General features: G+C 33.9%; 4 protein-coding genes and 1 non-coding gene across 7 annotated transcripts in view; 4 read left to right on the top strand and 1 right to left on the bottom strand.

The window, feature by feature from the left end:
- The window catches only part of LOC134846899 (dynein axonemal heavy chain 1-like), a 513436-nt gene that overhangs the window by 80508 nt on the left and 415245 nt on the right, over window positions 1–17683 (top strand). The gene's annotated exons all lie outside the window — the stretch shown is intronic.
- Window positions 1–17683, top strand: part of LOC134846903 (importin subunit alpha-3-like) — a 408629-nt gene that overhangs the window by 310498 nt on the left and 80448 nt on the right. The gene's annotated exons all lie outside the window — the stretch shown is intronic.
- The window catches only part of LOC134846906 (protein arginine N-methyltransferase 1-like), a 443857-nt gene that overhangs the window by 367055 nt on the left and 59119 nt on the right, over window positions 1–17683 (bottom strand). The gene's annotated exons all lie outside the window — the stretch shown is intronic.
- On the top strand, window positions 3923–10831 carry LOC134846032 (uncharacterized). The gene is made up of 5 exons (XM_063863205.1): window positions 3923–4237; window positions 4485–4635; window positions 9191–9313; window positions 9709–9996; window positions 10631–10831. Exons 2-5 carry the CDS (start codon window positions 4489–4491, stop codon window positions 10715–10717), a joined length of 645 nt encoding a protein of 214 aa, XP_063719275.1. The 5' UTR covers window positions 3923–4237; window positions 4485–4488; the 3' UTR covers window positions 10718–10831.
- On the top strand, window positions 8261–8344 carry Trnay-gua (transfer RNA tyrosine (anticodon GUA)). Its single transcript is given in 2 exon segments — window positions 8261–8297; window positions 8309–8344. It is a non-coding gene; the product is annotated as a tRNA-Tyr (tRNA).

The following is a 17683-nucleotide window of genomic DNA, read 5'->3' as shown; positions in this document are numbered from 1 at the left end:
GCTTTCTGCTCGTATTTTTGAAAAAATAACGGAATAGTTTTGCTCGGGAGTAATCAGTTTATTCGCACCAACTTAGGCAATCGACATAGTAATTTCCAATGAAGATTGTTGTCAGCTGAAATATTTTTGTCAGTTGAAATCAAACAGTCAAGATTGATGAAATTTAGACATATCTATAGCTAATGTTTTGTTTTTGCCATGGCGAATGGATAGGTCATTAAATTAAAAAGACCAATTTATACTCAAACGTTTGCCTGAAATGATCGAAGTTTGCTAGAAAGCTGTTGTCGACATAAATCCTAATTCTTAACGTTTGAAAAATTGGTTTCTGAGCTTATATTTTCTGCTGATACCAATAAACCAGTCAAAACTGAAATTTCGAAAAATGTTTTTCTGTGACGTTTAACTTTTCTAATTTTTGCAGAGGTTTTTACAGCTGAATAATTGGGTTACGACTTCGATGCAATAATTATATCATGTTATTAGCGAGCTTGCGAGCGGTCGTTTATTGGAACGAACCTTCTTTTTTTCTAACCTTTTTCGCAAATAAAAGTGTTCACTAATTTGGTGGCACTTTTATATAATAATGATCTTAAGCATTGGAAATTTCGTAGTTTTTTTTCTGTGCTTTATTTGTGGCTAAGTGTTTTTTAAGCGTCCGTGGTTAGTGTGTGAGAATCATCATCTCTAGTTCGCAGATTGAATCCGAGACGTAGCCGAATGCTCTTTTTACTAACTCGAGGCTTAATTCTACTTTTTTATTGCAATTTATGGAGCTGCTTTTTGTGTTCTCGCTAGTGTTTGTGAAGCGCAGCTTTGCCAATATGCGATGTAAAAATTTGAGCTTTGAACTTGTATTCTCTAGATTGTTGTCTACAATTAGTGCGAAACATGCTATTCGAAGTAGAAATTTAAAGGATCGTAAATTACAGAAGGAAATTGAGAACTGAATAACGCACTTTTAGTCATCAAACAAAAGGTCAACAAAAGGTTGTAAAAAGGCATAATAGTTATTTTTCTTCTCCCCCACGTGAAAAAAGCATCGTTTTTTGAGTTTTAAAAGCGTAACTATCGAGGCCAATTATGTTTGTGATGGCTTAATTAGCCCTTCTGGCAATTTTTGTGACATTTTGCCTGACCAGAAAGGTCAAAAAGGTCTTCGATCACTCAAAAATCCAAGACTTTGTTAAACCAATTTCAACTTTTAAATTAAAAAAAATTTCCAAACTTTTTCATACCGTCTGAAAGATAGCGTTCCCTTAACTCAATTGTTGAGAGATCTTAAAACTGTGTGAAAATTGCTACTCTGGCTAATTTTGGATAAGTAACGCGTGATTTGTCGCGTTCTTACAACACGTAAGCGGTGGGCTTTTTCCCCGCCTCACACAAGATTTTTTTTATGGTGTAACGAAAAATTTACAGTTCAAATTTGAAAATCTAATAAGTTTGTCAGGGCCTCATCATTGTTCATGCAATTTTCAAAAATGGACAATCTAGACGAAACAATTAACTTGTGAAAAGCTCAGGTTGGGGGAGGAAAGGAAAAGAGCTACGCGGTAATTTAAATAATCGCAAATTTAATTGAGGCAAAATTTGTCTGTTTGATTTTGACAAAACATGCGAGGGGATATAATTATTTCAAATTTTGTTACAGTATTCTGTAAACATCAAAAAAGTTGCTTAATCAAAATTTGCTTCTAAAATTACCAAAAGTCAGTCGCCACATTGTCTCATATACCCTGACCCAAAAGAAAAAAAAGGAAATTTTTTTCAATCTCAAATATTCATCACTTTTAAAAATAAGATTAGCAACAAATTTGCCCGTATCACTGCAAATTCTTCAATATTGCATCTTCTGTAAGGTTTTTGAATAAGTTTTTGGCTGAGAATTTCACTTAATTTTTAAAGGAAGCCTTTAAAAGTGCGAAATTGTTTATTTCGTATCTTGTCACTTTTTATTGGTGCCTCATTTGAATTCAGGCTGATGTTCGTTTTACACGTTCGCCACAAATAATTTGTAAAAATGACTTTTTGTTCGCGCTTATGAGTATGCGCTTTTTTCTCTATAACATTTTTTGTAGCTTACAATTTTACAGCGTTTTGCATATTTCAGTTTTTTTACATTGAAAACTGATAAAAACAATTTTTTGCTGAGTAAAAATGGCAAAAAATCATCAACACACTTAAAATCTGTCTGTTTAGTTTTGAAGTTTATAAAATGGGTTCGAATTCAGCTGTTTTTTAACTTTTTTTATATCAACGCGTGATATGTCGCGTTCTTACAACGCGTAAGTGGTAAGCTTTTTTTCCTTTTCCCCCTCTTACACAAGGTTCGGTTCAGTGTTATGGTGCAACAAAAATTTTACCGGCCAACAGGTTTGTGATGGCCTCTAACAGGTTTTAGTCTACATTGTTCACTTTTTTTGAAACTTATGTCAGTTTCAAAAAAAGTAAACAATGTAGACTAAAAAAGTTACTTGTAAAAAGTTACAGATTGGGGAGGGAAGGAAAAATAGCCAAGCGGTAAACTAAATAATTGCAAACTAAATTGAGGGTAACAATTTGGTCTATGTAATATGATAACAGACTCCAAATATGTCTGTTTGAATTTTTTTACAAAACGTGCAAAGGGATAAAAATTATTCCTATTTTTTGTTACATTTTTCTTTCAAACAATTATTAAGTTTGCTTAAAAACCTTTTTTTTCCTAAATTTGCCAAAATTCAGTCGCAACCATGGCTCTTTTTGGCTCATTTCCAGTTTCCCCCCTTTCACACTATCGAGTTTTATGTTTGTTTTACGTGTTATTACGGCTAAATGCGTGATGTTACGCTGTAAAGTATGAAGAACAAATCTGTTCACAATTGTCGATTTGTTCACCATGCCAAATTTCATTGCATTATGACAACGTTAATTAAGCTTTTCAAAATGGAATTTAAAGGGGGGGAACTGGAAAAGAGCCCTCTTTTTTTGCTCCCCTTCAACCTCACATACACCATTAATTTTCTGGTGTAAAGATAGGCTTATACAAGGTCAAGTACGAAGGTCGATGTGCACCAAAAATTGCAAAGTCAAAGCAAACCACAGAAAAATGCAAACTTAAAAGAATCCTTCCCACCCACCTCGCATGAGCATCAATTTTATGGTGTGACTGATGGTTGTTACAGGGTCGAGCATGAAGACCGAATTTGTTAGTCATAGTTTTTTGTCACATAAAATTCAACTTTATAGTGTAACGATGGGTTGTTAAGGTCAAAATTGAAACCTCAATATAATTTAAGGTTTTTTGAAACCTCATTATAATAAGTATTGGTTCAGTTCAAAAGTGCACCAACTATCTTTGTACTTGACTGTAGTAGTTTTTGAATGTTGAGTGTGCAGACCAAATGTGTTTTTCGTGGCTTAGCTACGCCGCACGCCAATTTTCACGCAAATCAGAGAATGTGAAGAATTCTTTTTTAATAAGAATTGGCAAGCGAAGTGGGGAAGGAAAAAGAGCCCAAGCGTTTAGCCATAATCACATGTACAACAACCATAAAAGTAGAAAATTTAAATGCGGGGGACTGGAAAAGAGCCGGGAAAAAGGAAAGGAGCCGCCGTGTTCAAGACTTCACCATGGTACCAGCAGTCTTGTTTTCTTCTTTACCTCCTTTCTTTTTTTACTATAAGTAAAAATTATAGTTCATGTTTGATTGATAGGAAAATTGGCTAGACTAGTTTAGGCGGACTAATAAGGCCATGCCAAACATATTTGTTATTCATCTTCAACCTTGTAAAAGTGATCGTTAGACCACATTATTGATGATTATTTGAGGTGGGGGAAGGGCCTCTTTGCTCCTTACTTAAAAATTATTTTGTAAGAATATACCTTCATTGCGCGCAAAAAAAAAGTAAATCATAGCAAATAACAAATTGTATACCATCAAACAAGCTTCTATGCACGTGCTTTTTAGATGGCCACAATTTAAAAAAATCGCGAGAGAACGTTTTAGTGCTTTACAGACAGTGTTTAATAATATCACATTGTCAAATCAAATCATTATCTGAAGCGATTGCCTGCAAAAAATTATTTCTCATATTATTTCAAAAATATTTTTTCCTTGAATTGGCGCCTGGGATTTTCAAAGCAAGCAAAAACTCAGCTTGAAGAATTATCACTATTGTTTACCAAATTAAATTGGTTGTTTCTTAAAACCTGTGCTGTATCGAAGTTGATTAACCCAAGAAGTATATCGAAGTGAGCAGTGAAGACCTTTTGATAGCAACTTAAAATTTTAAAATGTAGGCTCTTTTCCAGCCCACCCGCCGTGGAGTTGGAAAAAACCAAAATTTAAAAATCTTTTTATTTTTGTTTAAAAAAAGAAAACTTCTCAGCACTAGACGCTCCTAATTTTGATAAACTGTTTTCAAAATTGTTAGCCATTGTATCGTTTCTTAAAATGATCTAAAAAAGGTCAAAAGGTCTTAATCACTATACGTGACAGAGACATGGACGCGGAGTATCTGAAGGAAGTGATGGGGGAGTGCGTGACTGAGGGACTGTTGGAGCTGGTGGAGAAGAGACCCCTGGATCCCATAGAGTACCTGGCACACTGGCTCCTCAAGTACAAACAGGACCAGAAGTTCCATAGGGAGGTAAGGTCACGACAGTCAAATATTTAATTTGTTCATAACAAACAATGAGAAATGTTCACTCAGACAACCTGAACTGTGCAATAGAAAATGGTTTCCCAAGTCGAGTCACCTTGAAACTTTTGCCAAATTTCAATTTCCATAAAATAAGATTCTTCAATACCTTTAAAAATATCAAAGACTTTTACCTGATAAATTTTACAGATAGAAAAGCTATTTAGTATAAGGTAAACACAACAACATCTCAAACAAAAGAATATAGAAATTTGTCAAAAATATTGCGTTTTGTTCCGACTTTAAGAAGTGACGCAACTTTTGTGCTCCGGGGTGGTTTGTGCTCCGAAATTTGTCTTATGGTGTTTTTTTCTTCAGATAAATTTCGACTTTTTCTCTAACCATTTTGACGGATGTTTTTATATCATTCAAAAAACATTGTTGTCCTGAGCTCAATTTTGAACAGAATTTTTTATAGGGGTTTAAAGATTGCCATTGCGGCCAATTTGGGACAATTAACGCGCGATATATTTCGCGCTATTAACGCGTAATCGGAGATTTAACCTGTCTTAGAAATCGATTCAAATTGGTCAAAGGAAGCTAAATTGCCATAATTGATTTGTTGCTAGGAGTGAAATCTATCACTTCGTACTTTATATGGGGTGTGGGGGGATGATTTTTACATAAATCTCAAATTAAAATTTTTTTTACGTTCAAGTTTTTCATGTTACAACTGCTCCATAGATCTTAAAAGGCAGTTGGAACATTCAGGGCTTCTACATGATGCAAGCAGTCATGTTCATTTTTATTTTTATCGAATCACTGTTTTTATGGTTCATTTTGGAGATTTTTCCCGCGAGTTACACTTCCGCGCTAGGTTGGTCTATCTCCGTGCACTTCCTATAAATACTTAATCCATATAGAATATGCATTTACAACGAAGTGGACTGAGATATATCAAACGAGCGGGGAAGTGTAGTTCGCGGGAAAAGCTTTTGCTATCGATAAGAGTAATTTGCTTCAAAATTGAAACAATTAAGTTGTTCATTGTGAAATATGGCCGAGGCTTTTCTCTTTAATTATGAAAATAAATTAACCGAAATACAAAAATAAACTTAGATAGCCTGTTACTGCACAAAAAGCACAGAATGTTCCGATCATAGTCTTAAGAAATACAGCAAAAAATTTCAGATTAGGGTCGTTTTGCGTGGTGTGTCGTCTGCGTGGTGTAATAAAAATATCGGCTCTTTTCCACTTTTCCCCCCACCTTTCAAAATATCGAGTGTTATGCTTGTTTTTTGTACTATTAGGTTACGAAGTAAAGTATGAAAAACAAATCTGCTCACTGTTGTCGATTTGTTCACCACGCCAAGTTTCATTGCATTATGACAACGTTAAATAAGCTTTTCAAAATTGAATTTAAAAGGGGGGAAACTGGAAAAGAGCCAAAATCCAAAGTATCTGTACAAAAAACAAGATCTTAGAAATACTCGACTTTCATAGTAAAAAAAGCAATTTGCAAAAAATAATTTTTTAGAAAAATGACAAAAAAAATAAAATCACAAAAGTTTTCTTGTAGTTGATCTTTTGAAGTTTTGATTTCAAAAATGCTATAATACTCAAAAAATTAATATCATTTTTTTACGGCTAAAATAAAGCTATTGTAAGCTTTTAAGCTATTGTAAGCCTGCTCGCTCATTTTATTTGCTTGAAATTAGACCAAAAAGTTTGAACGGGCTTTTCTTGAAACCAATAATTTTTTTTTAAAATTTTTTATGTCTTTCAAATCACGACTGAAAGGGCTTCAATATAATATATCATTCAAATCACTCTGATGATTATTCGTGGTACCTGATTTTGCGTGGAAAACGAAAAAAGAGAAAACCTAATCACCCGAATATAAAGTTCATCCCCATTTTTCATTTGGTCAGGTTATAAACTTCAGGTTACTGTCATATTGTTGAATGGATCTTCCATGTAAGTTTTCTGAAGCAATATTACTGCGAGCTTGTTTGAAAAAAAAAATATGCGCATTTGATTATAAAAATTAATGCTAGGCGGACATTTTACGCACTTTTACCTCATCCCACTTCACATAAGCATCAAGCTTATAGTGTAGCGAGGGCTTTTACAAGGTTAAATAAGAAGACTAAAATTTTTTCCATGGCCTAATCAGTCTGCTTGCCAAGTTCTATAACAATCAAACATTGTGAACAAAAATTATTTTGTAAAGTTTCGCAAACGGGTAGGAAAAGACTGATTTTAGGGTTGATCCTTTACAGCAAAAAACTGTTTAGTTGTAAAACCTATGATCTGCGAATTAAAGTAAAACATTTTTTTCTTTTCGAACTTAATTGGCCTGAGTACATAAAATTTTAGTTTTTCCAATTATTATAAAAGCCAATAATTTCAAATGAAGTAGGCATTGAATTAATCAAATGACTGAATAGTTAATGAGGAAGTAAACATAAGTTTCCGAGAACGAACAACAGGAATGGAAACAAATAAGTTTCCATCTCCGCCGACGCTGAGCTATTGGCGGAAGAAACAATGAGTTAGGTAAATCTCATTTTCCGTATTTAATTTTTCTAAAGCAACAATGTTGCTCCTATTCTCTGAGTAAAACTCTTTGAGCGAGCAGTTTCAACTTTTCGTTTCAACAATCATTGATATTCACCTATCCCCCACTTTACGTAAATGCTCACAGTACTTGCTACAAAAAGCAGTTGGGGGATAATTACATTGAATTATCTAAATCTAAAGTCAGTTATCTGATTTTTTTAAGCAACTATGTCTCTCATTGCTCATATTTTAGAAAAGCTCTAGTGTGAATTAAGAACAAATTCATTTTTTAAAGATAAGTATTTGGAACTACTCGGCTTTTCCATCTCTCTCCAGCCTGCAAATTTTTACGTGTAATTCTTTCACTCACAATATCCTGTTATTATCAAAGTCAGCGTGCGAAAAAAAAAGCGAATATCAATGATTGTTTTAACAAAACGAAAAATGATGAAATTGCTCACTTAAAATTTTTTCACTCCTGGGTTATTGTCATTCTTTTTCACTCAAAATTTGAGCAACATCGTTGCTTGCTGTAAAAAAATAATTTAATAATAACAGATCTGATTTTTAGGCTACTTAACTGATTATCCGCCGATCGCGCAATTGGTTGAGCGGAGGACTGTAGAGAGCACTGTGATCCTAAGGTCCCAGTATCGAGTCCCGGAAGGCGGACAGAAAACTTTATTTGTGTCCGTTCCTATAATTTTTTCAAAAAATTACTTTCGATCAATCTTTTACTCCATTCTGAAATTGATTTTATTCTGAAAGAGAGAAATTACAAGGTATTGCATTCAGACTAATTGCACTGGAAAGTAGGGGAATTTTATTCATTTATTTTACATTGGCAAGGTTGAAAAACTTTTGAAGATCTAATTGCTGCGATTGCGTAGATAAACTGAAGTTTTGGTATACGAGCTAATTAAATTATTCCAAGATTCCCAAAAAGCAAAAATGTTGAAATTATTTTTTTTTAAAAGTTCTCACTCAAAGATTTTGAGCAGCATCGTTGCTTGCTGTAAAAAGAATGAATAAATAATACCAGATTTGAACTTTAAGCTATTTAAGGTATTATCCGCCGATAGCGCAGTTGGTAGAGCGGAGGACTGTAGAGAGTACTGTGATCCTTAGGTCCCTGGTTCGAGTCCGGGTCGGCGGACAGAACATTTTATTTGGGCTCTTTTCCAGTTCCCCCCTTTCAAATTCAAACTTGAAAAGCTTATTTAACGTTGTCATAATGCAATGAAATTTGGCATGGTGAACAAATCGACAACTGTAAACAGATTTGTTCTTCATACTTTACAGCGTAACATCACGCATTTAGCCGTAATAACACGTAAAACAAACATAAAACTCGGTATTTTGAAAGAGAGGGGGGGGGGAACTGGAAAAGAGCCTTTATTTGTTTCGGTTCCTATAATTACAAGGTAATGCAAGGTAATGCATGAAGACCAATTGTATTCGAAAGTAGGAGAATTTTATGCCTCTTTTTCCTTCTCCCCCCACCTCACACGAACATCAATTTTTTTGGTGTAACGAGTGGTTTTACGAGGTTGGTTTTGAAGAGCAAATATGATTTTTTAAGACCATTTATCCACGAGGGACAGGACCAACATACGATCTGTACAGCTCATCATGGCGAACCGCTGTTGTGCCCCCGCTTAAGAACTACATACTTAATGTTTGTCATGGCCTAATTAGTCTGCTTGTAGTTGTCATGGCCTCACTAGTCTGCATTTTTCATAACTATCGGACTATGTTATCAACAAATTTACTTTTTTCATATTGACGAGATTGAGTAACTGTTGAAGATCCGACTGCTGCAATTGCGTAGATAGTACTCTGATGTTTTTTGAATTTCAATATTAATAATTGTCAGTCACATGTTCTATTGGATTCTTGCAAAAATGGATTGGATAGGTTAAAGAGAAAATATTTAAGACATTAAAATCAGTCTATTTTGAGTCATAATTCTTAAATTTGATTTTTGTTGTTGATGTTGTAGCAAACAGACCTGCTGAGTCGCATGGAAAGAGAGGAGCGGGAAAAGGAGATTGAGTTGGAGAGGAAGAGACTGATCCAGGAGGAGAAGGCACGCATGCAGAAGGAAGAACAGGAGAAGAAACAGGTCAGCTGAAATATTTTATCTATACTCTCACTCGTCTAAAACCCGGGTTGATCTCCGCGGTAACACTCGCGCCGTGCACGCTTAAAGACGAGCCGTACGAATGCCAAAATATTCATCTTACGAAAATATGAAAGTATAACGAAACCATACTATCAACTTAGGTATTTAGAAGCAACCAGCGTTTCTCTACTCGTTAGTTTGTTTTAAATTTTTTTTGAAATGTTCAAAAACTGTTGATCAAAAGAAATCTTCAAAACTCGCAAAAAAAACTAAAATAGATAGCAAATTTCCTTAGATAAACCATAAAGCTATGACAAAATTGAGTATAGGTCTTACTGTTTCAATATAATCTACAACCAAAATGAACAAACATAAGAAAAACTACTCTTTTCTAGGCTGAAGAAAAAGCGGCGGCTGAGAGTGCGGCATCTAGCAGTGTAGCAGGTGACAGTGGCGCATCTGCGGAAGGCGACGCCGCAGCCGCTGCACCCGGGTCTGACGCGGGACTACCTGGAATCAAAGAAGAGGACGAACCCGTAGATGAAGCTGCAATCGCGGCTGCCGCTGCTGCTGCTGCGGCGGCGGAGGCTGCCGATGAGTCGGCTGTCCCTCCCACTGTAGATCCGGTAGCGGCGGAGGGCGACGGAAACCAAGTGTCCGAACAAAATGCGGAATCAACAGAAGTGAGCGTTTTTTTTATTAATTTTTAATTTCAGAGCATTCTTCAAAATGTCAAAAACAACTTATAAAGCCTACAGTGCCTGTGCAAATATGAAATGTAAGCTCACGTCTTTTTTTGTAGTAGTTTTCTTTAGGAAAAAATTGCTGAAAGTATATCCATTTCTGTTGTGTTTATGCTTTTTTCCCCAAACTGGGGACTCTTGGGGATTCTTGCTCAAATAAACATATTAATCAAAATAGAGGCACTTAGCATAGTTATAAGGCGTTCGTTCACTTTGAAATCGTCAGATCGTGTATTCGATCCCATGCCATGGCAATGATAGTGTGTCAAGACGAGCTCTCACTTGACCTCTAGCTTCAGGTTAACCACAGCCTTACCAATTGAGGCTGCAATAGTGGTAACAAGTGTAAGTTCTAGACGCAAAAAAAACGGCCTTGAGTCGCAAATAAAGAGCTTCGCTCAACAAAATAACACAGTCTCGTGTGTATGGAGACAATACAAATGGACTATCCTCGACAGGACTGTTAAAGCCTACTGATAGGTCCTGCAATTCGCAGTAACCACATTCTCGAATAGTTTTAGAAAATGATAATAATTTGAAGAATTAGTACACTTACTTGGGCTTCTTTTTTCAGCCTGAACAAACAATCCCACCCGCAGAAACAGGAGAAGACCAACCGGATGAGCCTCAAGAGCCAACAGAAAACGAAGAAGAATCATAGTGACATCAGTTTGAATGAACTAATTACAAAATGGCAGGCTGCATAGTTCAATTGATTTCATTTATAATAAAAATGTTTCAAATGACAGGAAAATTTAAAATCTAAAGAACTCAATTTTTTGCCTTTTGAGTTAAATGTCGAACAATTTTAATTGGCGAGGAACTTGGCATACTTGTTATTTAAGCCCAATGATTGACAAATCTAGAATTCAACTTCCTACTATTACATTTAGACAAAAAATTGCCACTGACTTCGAACAAATGGTTTGCGCAGCAAAAAAGGATAGCTGGTTACTGTGCAATAAGCACAGATTGTTCCGAGCTTAGTCTTTTAAAAATACAAAAAAAAAGTTTTTTTTTTCAAATTAGTGTCGTTCTCTTTTGCAAGGTGTGATAAAAGAATCTGATCGACAAACTAGAACTTGAGCATATTCGTTATGCTTATTTTACATATAAAGAAAGAAAGAAAGAAAGAATATATTTTTCTTTTTATAAACAATATATCAGCATAATTAAATTTACCACATTTAAAGCAGGAACGGATAGACAACGGGACCTGTTGGTCCACTAAAAGTCTACCCTTTTATTCAAATTAAACATCTCTAATGAAACAAATCAAATTAAACAATACGAGCAAATATATTTTTATTTAAATACAAAAGCTACAGCTCGTGAAAAAAAAAAATATATATATATATATATATATATATATATATATGTATATATATATATATATATATCTATTTATAAAATTATGTTGACATTAACTAACTATTGAATTAGTACCAAACTTAACAATACTTCCAGGGCGCTGTAATATTATATGTATAATTTTTTTTTTCGAAGTTTTTCAAAAAAAATTAGTGAGAAAAATTCAAAAAAATCAAAAAACCTCGATATCTCGAAAACTAGAAGGATTTGGGAGGTCATTTTTTTACACAAAAAAGCTTGATATATAGCTGGTAGTCCTGTAGCATGCAAACAACGGGTATGGGTTCTAAATTTTTTTATAAGCCAAATATATGTTTCACTAATTCATGGTTTTGTACCAGGTATTTTTTTCAAAGAATGGTAAATTGCCGAAATTTCTGGAATAGAACAACTTTTGACGTGTGCAGGTATCAAATTCAAAACCCGCAGCTTATTAAAAGGTTTACAAGCGCGATATCGAATCGAAAAGCGCTCAATTTTGCGTTTACAAAATGGTTCGAACAGACGGCTGCTATCAGAATTTCTAGTAGCTCTTTTTGCATTTTGAAAAACAAACAAATCATTCAGAAAGCTATCATTATGAGCACCAATAACTGATTCAAGAACAAATTTTAATAGCTCATAGAGATGATACTCATAAACGGTTAACAAACTATATTTTTCAAAAATATCATTACTACGATCTCGACGTTTTCTGAAAAAAATGAATTTGAGGACTTTCTTTTGTAAAACATAAAGTTGTTCCAGCTGCAAATAGCTGCAACATCCATAATTTAAAATGCCATACTCGAGAATGGGAACGACATTGCTACTGTAGTATTCGATCATTTGAGAACTCGGCACGTAGTGCCGTAGCTTTGAAACTATACCGCATTGTTTACTAAGTTTCTTTTTGACGAAATTGATATGACTTTTAAAACAGAATTTGGAGTCTATGTAAATGCCTAAATATTTACAAACAGGTTTCGTATTTATCGAGCAAGAGTTTAATTGAAATAAATGATTGGAAGCACTTAATTTTACATTCATTTGAACTGTTTTGGATAGGTTAATCACCAATTTATTTGCATGTAGCCAGTTATTTAGAGACGTCATGTCTTTTTGAACGTCAATTATTTGACAACCTATTGATGTTAGATTCATATCGTCTGCGAATAGCAAAACTTCCGATTTTTCGCATGCTTTAGGGAGGTCATTATATCTAATAGAAAAAGCAAGTGACCTAAAATTGAGCCTTGTGGTACACCACATTCTATTTTAATCCAGCTAGATGAAACACCATTTACTACAACTCGCTGTATGCAATTACTGAGAAATGAGCTCAACCATTTTAAACAGTTACCCCTAAAACCATACATATTCAATTTGTATAGCAAGAAATTATGGTCAATATTGTCAAAAACTTTCTTCAAGTCAAGGAAAAAACTAAAAATTTCATTCGAAGAAGGATGCATTCTAATTCTTTCGGTAAGTTCAGCAAGTGCATCAATTGTGCTATGCTTATTACGAAAACCAAATTGTTTTGCATAAAAGAGAGAAAAATTCTCTAAATAAGAATAAATACGGTTATTTATAATGCGCTAATAGATTTTACTCCAAACAATTAAAAGTGAAATTGGTCTATAATTGTTCTCATCAAGTTTTGATCCATCTTTATGAAGCGGCATTACTTTCGCTTTACAAAGTTCTTTAGGAAACGCGCCTTTTGTGAATGATAAGTTGATTAAGAAGCTTAGATATGGTGCCACGATTTTCGCTGAAGTTTTCACAATAATGATGTTACTGATGTTATCATCACCGGACGAGCTTTTATTATCTAGGTTATTTAGGACTTTAAAAATTTCTTTTTAGCATGTTTTTTTTCAGAAGCATGGAATATGGAACGTATTCAACGTTAAACCTATCAACATTAGGAACATCATTTTGAAGTCCTTTTCCAACTGTGGTGAAAAAATAGTTAAATTTATCAACAACATCTCTGTATGTTGCATTATCGTTTTCATCAATGCATGATTGCAATGGAGGAATCTTGCTGTTTTTGTTACTTTTACCACTGATATCGTTTAAAATTTTATATGTCTGCCTTGAGTCTCCTATACAGTTTTCGATCTCATAAACTTCTGAACGTTTGAAGCAGTTGATAATTATTCTGATTCAACTTCCATTTTTTGTGTGCATTATTTTGCTTTGTTCTAAGGTTTTTAAGTTTATTTGTGTACCAGGCGGGTTGCTTTGTGACCAAATTTTTCTTGGTTTTTAATGGTGCAAACATATTCAATACCTCTTCGGAAGATTTTGCGAACAAATTGAAAGCTGCATCTGCATCATTCATTTCAAAAATTACTATTTAATGTGAGGCCAATTTACTTTCCGCAATTTTTAAAAATTCTTCAACTTGGCTCCGACTTTTTAAGAATGATGTATCGCGAAACGGAATTTCATTATTAACAATTTGACACTTTATGACCCATTCCAAGCGTATTGGATAATGATCTGATAAACGTTCACTATTTAGTACCATTGAATGTGGTTCAGTTAATTTATCGAAAATGCAATGATCCAAACAAGTTGAAGAGGTGGCTGTAACGCGAGTTCGTTCAGGACCGTTTATCGAAAAACCATTTGAATGAGTACAATTTGAATAATTTTGGCTCAGTAAGTTATTAGGTATTATATCAATGTTAAGATCACCACAAAGAATGAACGGATGATTTGCACTTTTTGAATTTTCCAAAAACTCATCAAGCCTATCAATGAATTGCATTTTGTTTGATTTTAGTGGGTTATAAATCACACATAATGAGAATTTATAGCCATTTTTAAGATATCGACCGTTAAGCTTTCTTCTGAAAATGAATCAAGTTGATTCAGCAAGCAGCATGTGTTTCTTGCTTGGATCATTACACCACCACCTGGTGTTTCGCGATATTTTGTAAAATACTGATTATAACCATTGATTAACCAGCTTTGACTTGGATCATTTTTTGTTAACCAAGTTTCCGTTGTACAAATTATATCAGGTGGAGATTCAAGGCTTAGAATAAGTGCTTCCATTTTGTCGAAGTGCGGTTTTAAAGATCTTATATTTAAAGGTAGCACCAAAAGACGCTTATATTTTTCAAACCTTCTTTATCTGCCATCTTTTTTTTGTTTCGCAGCAAGTTGATTTTGGCGATTCTTCCGGCGAAACGAACGATAATTGGTTTGCCTCTATTTGAACGAGATGGCAATCGATGAGATATTGAGATATCTGACGCTTGCACATTTGCACCAATATCATGAGAAATCTCCACTACCTTCGCTATTGTTGTATCAAAGTTCTCACGATTATTCTCCCCTTCCAAACACTCGGGGATCCTAGAATTCTTAGGTTATCTCGTCGATTATATGATTCAAGTTTTTCTGCTTCAGATAAAGTCCTAAGATAGCTGATATTCGCCTGAGATGCTATTTCCATTTTGGAGGATGAGATGATTTCCTTCTTTATGTTGTTTATTGCGGACTCAACAGCGACGTTGATTGCAGTCATTAGTTGCGCTTTGATTTGCTCTGCAAGGCTAGGTATCAACAACTTCATTGACTCTTCAATGGTATGCTTCAGCTTCCCAGTCACATCGTCCTCTGAATTTTCTTCGTCACATGGGCTCAGTACAATATTTGGCCGTTTTGGTGTTGGTTTTGATATTGAAGTCTGATCATGATACCTCAGTCCCGGCACATCTATGTTTCTCTCAATTGAAATACCATTTGCATCAGTAGCATCACTAATCGAATCCATCTGCCCTCTCTGAAACTAATTAATAACTTTATCACAACAATTAGGCTAATTAGGCATATATATGCATAGTAAAATAAGAAAGTGAGCAACAATTTTTCTAAAAAATTGACTGGAAAAACAAAAAAAAAAAATCTTTTTTTTTGCAGAAGTTTTTTGAAATTTGGAGTTCTGATTCCAAAATGGCGCTAAAAACTCCCCAAAATAACTTTACTTGATTGAAACTAAGTTTTTACGGCTCAAATAAGAAAAAGTTTTGGAAATTTTTGGATGTTTTTTATGTTGCTCAAATCACGGCTGAAAGGGCTTTAATGTGATATTTCACTCAACTCACTCCAATGATTATTTGTGGTAACTGATTTTGTGTGGAAGACAAAACAATTAAAAAATGAAAAACCTAAATGCATATTTGCTCACCATTTTCAATGTTTGGAACAAAAAACAAATCCTTAATTGAAAATAAAACAATTATAGATGGTCAGCTTTTTCCGATTAATAAAACTTTTTTGTCGACGCAGCTTTTTCGCTTTTTTCGTTGCGTTAATAACTGAGAAAAAGACACAACTAAAAACTGAATCAGTTCTCAGTAATATATTGAACTGGAAATATGTTCATTTTTTGCATTGTGTTCATTTTATTATTATCAAATCTATAGAACTTTTTGACTTTCGATTTTTCTTGAATACAAATTGAATTGCCAAGAAATGTAAACTATTGTTTGCATTATCTCTTCCTAAAAATAATCATGACGGATTTTTTTACCCCATCTAAAATATATCGATCCTCAAATTTCAAATATTTTAATTGTTGCGAGAGGAAGTTAATTACAACCAGTTGTTGACTTTTTTCCAGTTGAAAACTACTTCGTCTCGCGTTTTTATTGTATTAATTTTCTTGATTTTTAAGAAGGACACTTGGCATTAGGATAATATCTGATTTTATTGGCCCTGTAAGCTTCCTATCCATTCAAGTTAATGCCCCGCTCATTCGAGTTCAGATGAATTAGGAGCAAACAACTGGCTCCATAACGACCCAACCCAGAGACACCCTAACTACAAGTTTAAAATAGCTCAAATTGATCAACCAGAAAAACCAAAGAAATCTTTTGTTTCATTTTTCTAGATAGCTTTTTTTTTATCTTGTAGTGAGTATAAAAAGGTCTTAAAAACGATCCTAGAAAAACTTTCATGAGAGGAATTGAAAACAAAAAATTCAGCGCGGGTATCTTGGCATTATATTTGACAAGAAATTATATATTGACGAGTTTCGTTAACGAACTTAATAAGAGTCTTCGAAAATTATCTTGCAGAATTAGATCGATGAATATCTTAACGCATAAATTGCCTTTAATGGTGCGTGTTTTTTTTGAAATTCTTAATTCTGTCCCATCTTAGTTTTAGTGGAATAGTTTTTAATAAGTTAAAACATAAAAACGTCGATAATTTGAAGCATCAAATAAACTGGAGTGTACAACTTTTCAGCAAAATTATTCCTAACAAAAATTTTGTTTGCTGAAAAGAATTTATCTTTTTTTAATTAAAGTCAAGAAACAAATCTTGCAAAATCCAAAAAAATTGTGGTTAAAATCTAGCCAAAAAAGCGAGGACTGGACAGGTGTACGGAAAATACACATCAGCGTTTTCGATTACTAAGATATGTGCCAAGAAATGGAATGGTTTATTTGGGATGTTTAATCATATATGGTGGCGTCCCTCATGCTTGAAGGACGGAATGCTTGAAATGAATTTTAGCTTACTTTCAGCCAATCAGAATTAAGTATTCAAAATCTCGAAGCAAATCGCGAAAATCTCAAAGGAAGAAAATAAATCCAGGCCATTAGTGTTAATACAGTGCTGATTTAAATTATCCGGACAAAACGAACAAAACTTGAATTTTCAAACGCGTTTTTCTCAAATTGGGTTAAGATTAGACAAAAAGTGAAGAGGACAAAAGTTGCTTAGAATTTCACCAGAATTAATATGGTGCCATTTTTTCTCCAAAATTCTCAACAAAAATTTTACCCCAAAAATGGGTCATTTTGGCTTTTTTCAATTAATCAAGAATTACGCTGAAACTACGTTGTTAATTGATATGAAAATTATATCACAGGAAATCTCTTACGCAGCTCAACAAAGTTTAAGAAGGGTTAAATCTCCAAAAACCAGTATAAATGAAAAAAATTTCACTTGATAGTCAATAAATGTGATTTTTACTATATAAAACCCAGAATCTCTGTTTAAAAATAATTTTTAAACAATTTGCGCAAATTTTTGGAGATTTAACCCTTCTTAAACTTTGTTGAGCTGCGTAAGAGGCTTCCTGTGATATAATTTTCATATCAATTAACAACGTAGTTTCAGCGTAATTTTTGATTAATTGAAAAAAGCCAAAATGACCCATTTTTGGGGTAAAATTTTTGTTGAGAATTTCGGAGAAAAAATGGCACCATATTAATTCTGGTGAAATTCTAAGCAACTTTTG

This window comes from Symsagittifera roscoffensis, chromosome 5, assembly GCF_963678635.1.
Source record: "Symsagittifera roscoffensis chromosome 5, txSymRosc1.1, whole genome shotgun sequence".
NCBI classification, from domain to species: domain Eukaryota; kingdom Metazoa; phylum Xenacoelomorpha; order Acoela; family Convolutidae; genus Symsagittifera; species Symsagittifera roscoffensis.
Note: the sequence above shows the minus strand (reverse complement) of the source record. Positions and strands in the feature narration are given on the sequence as shown.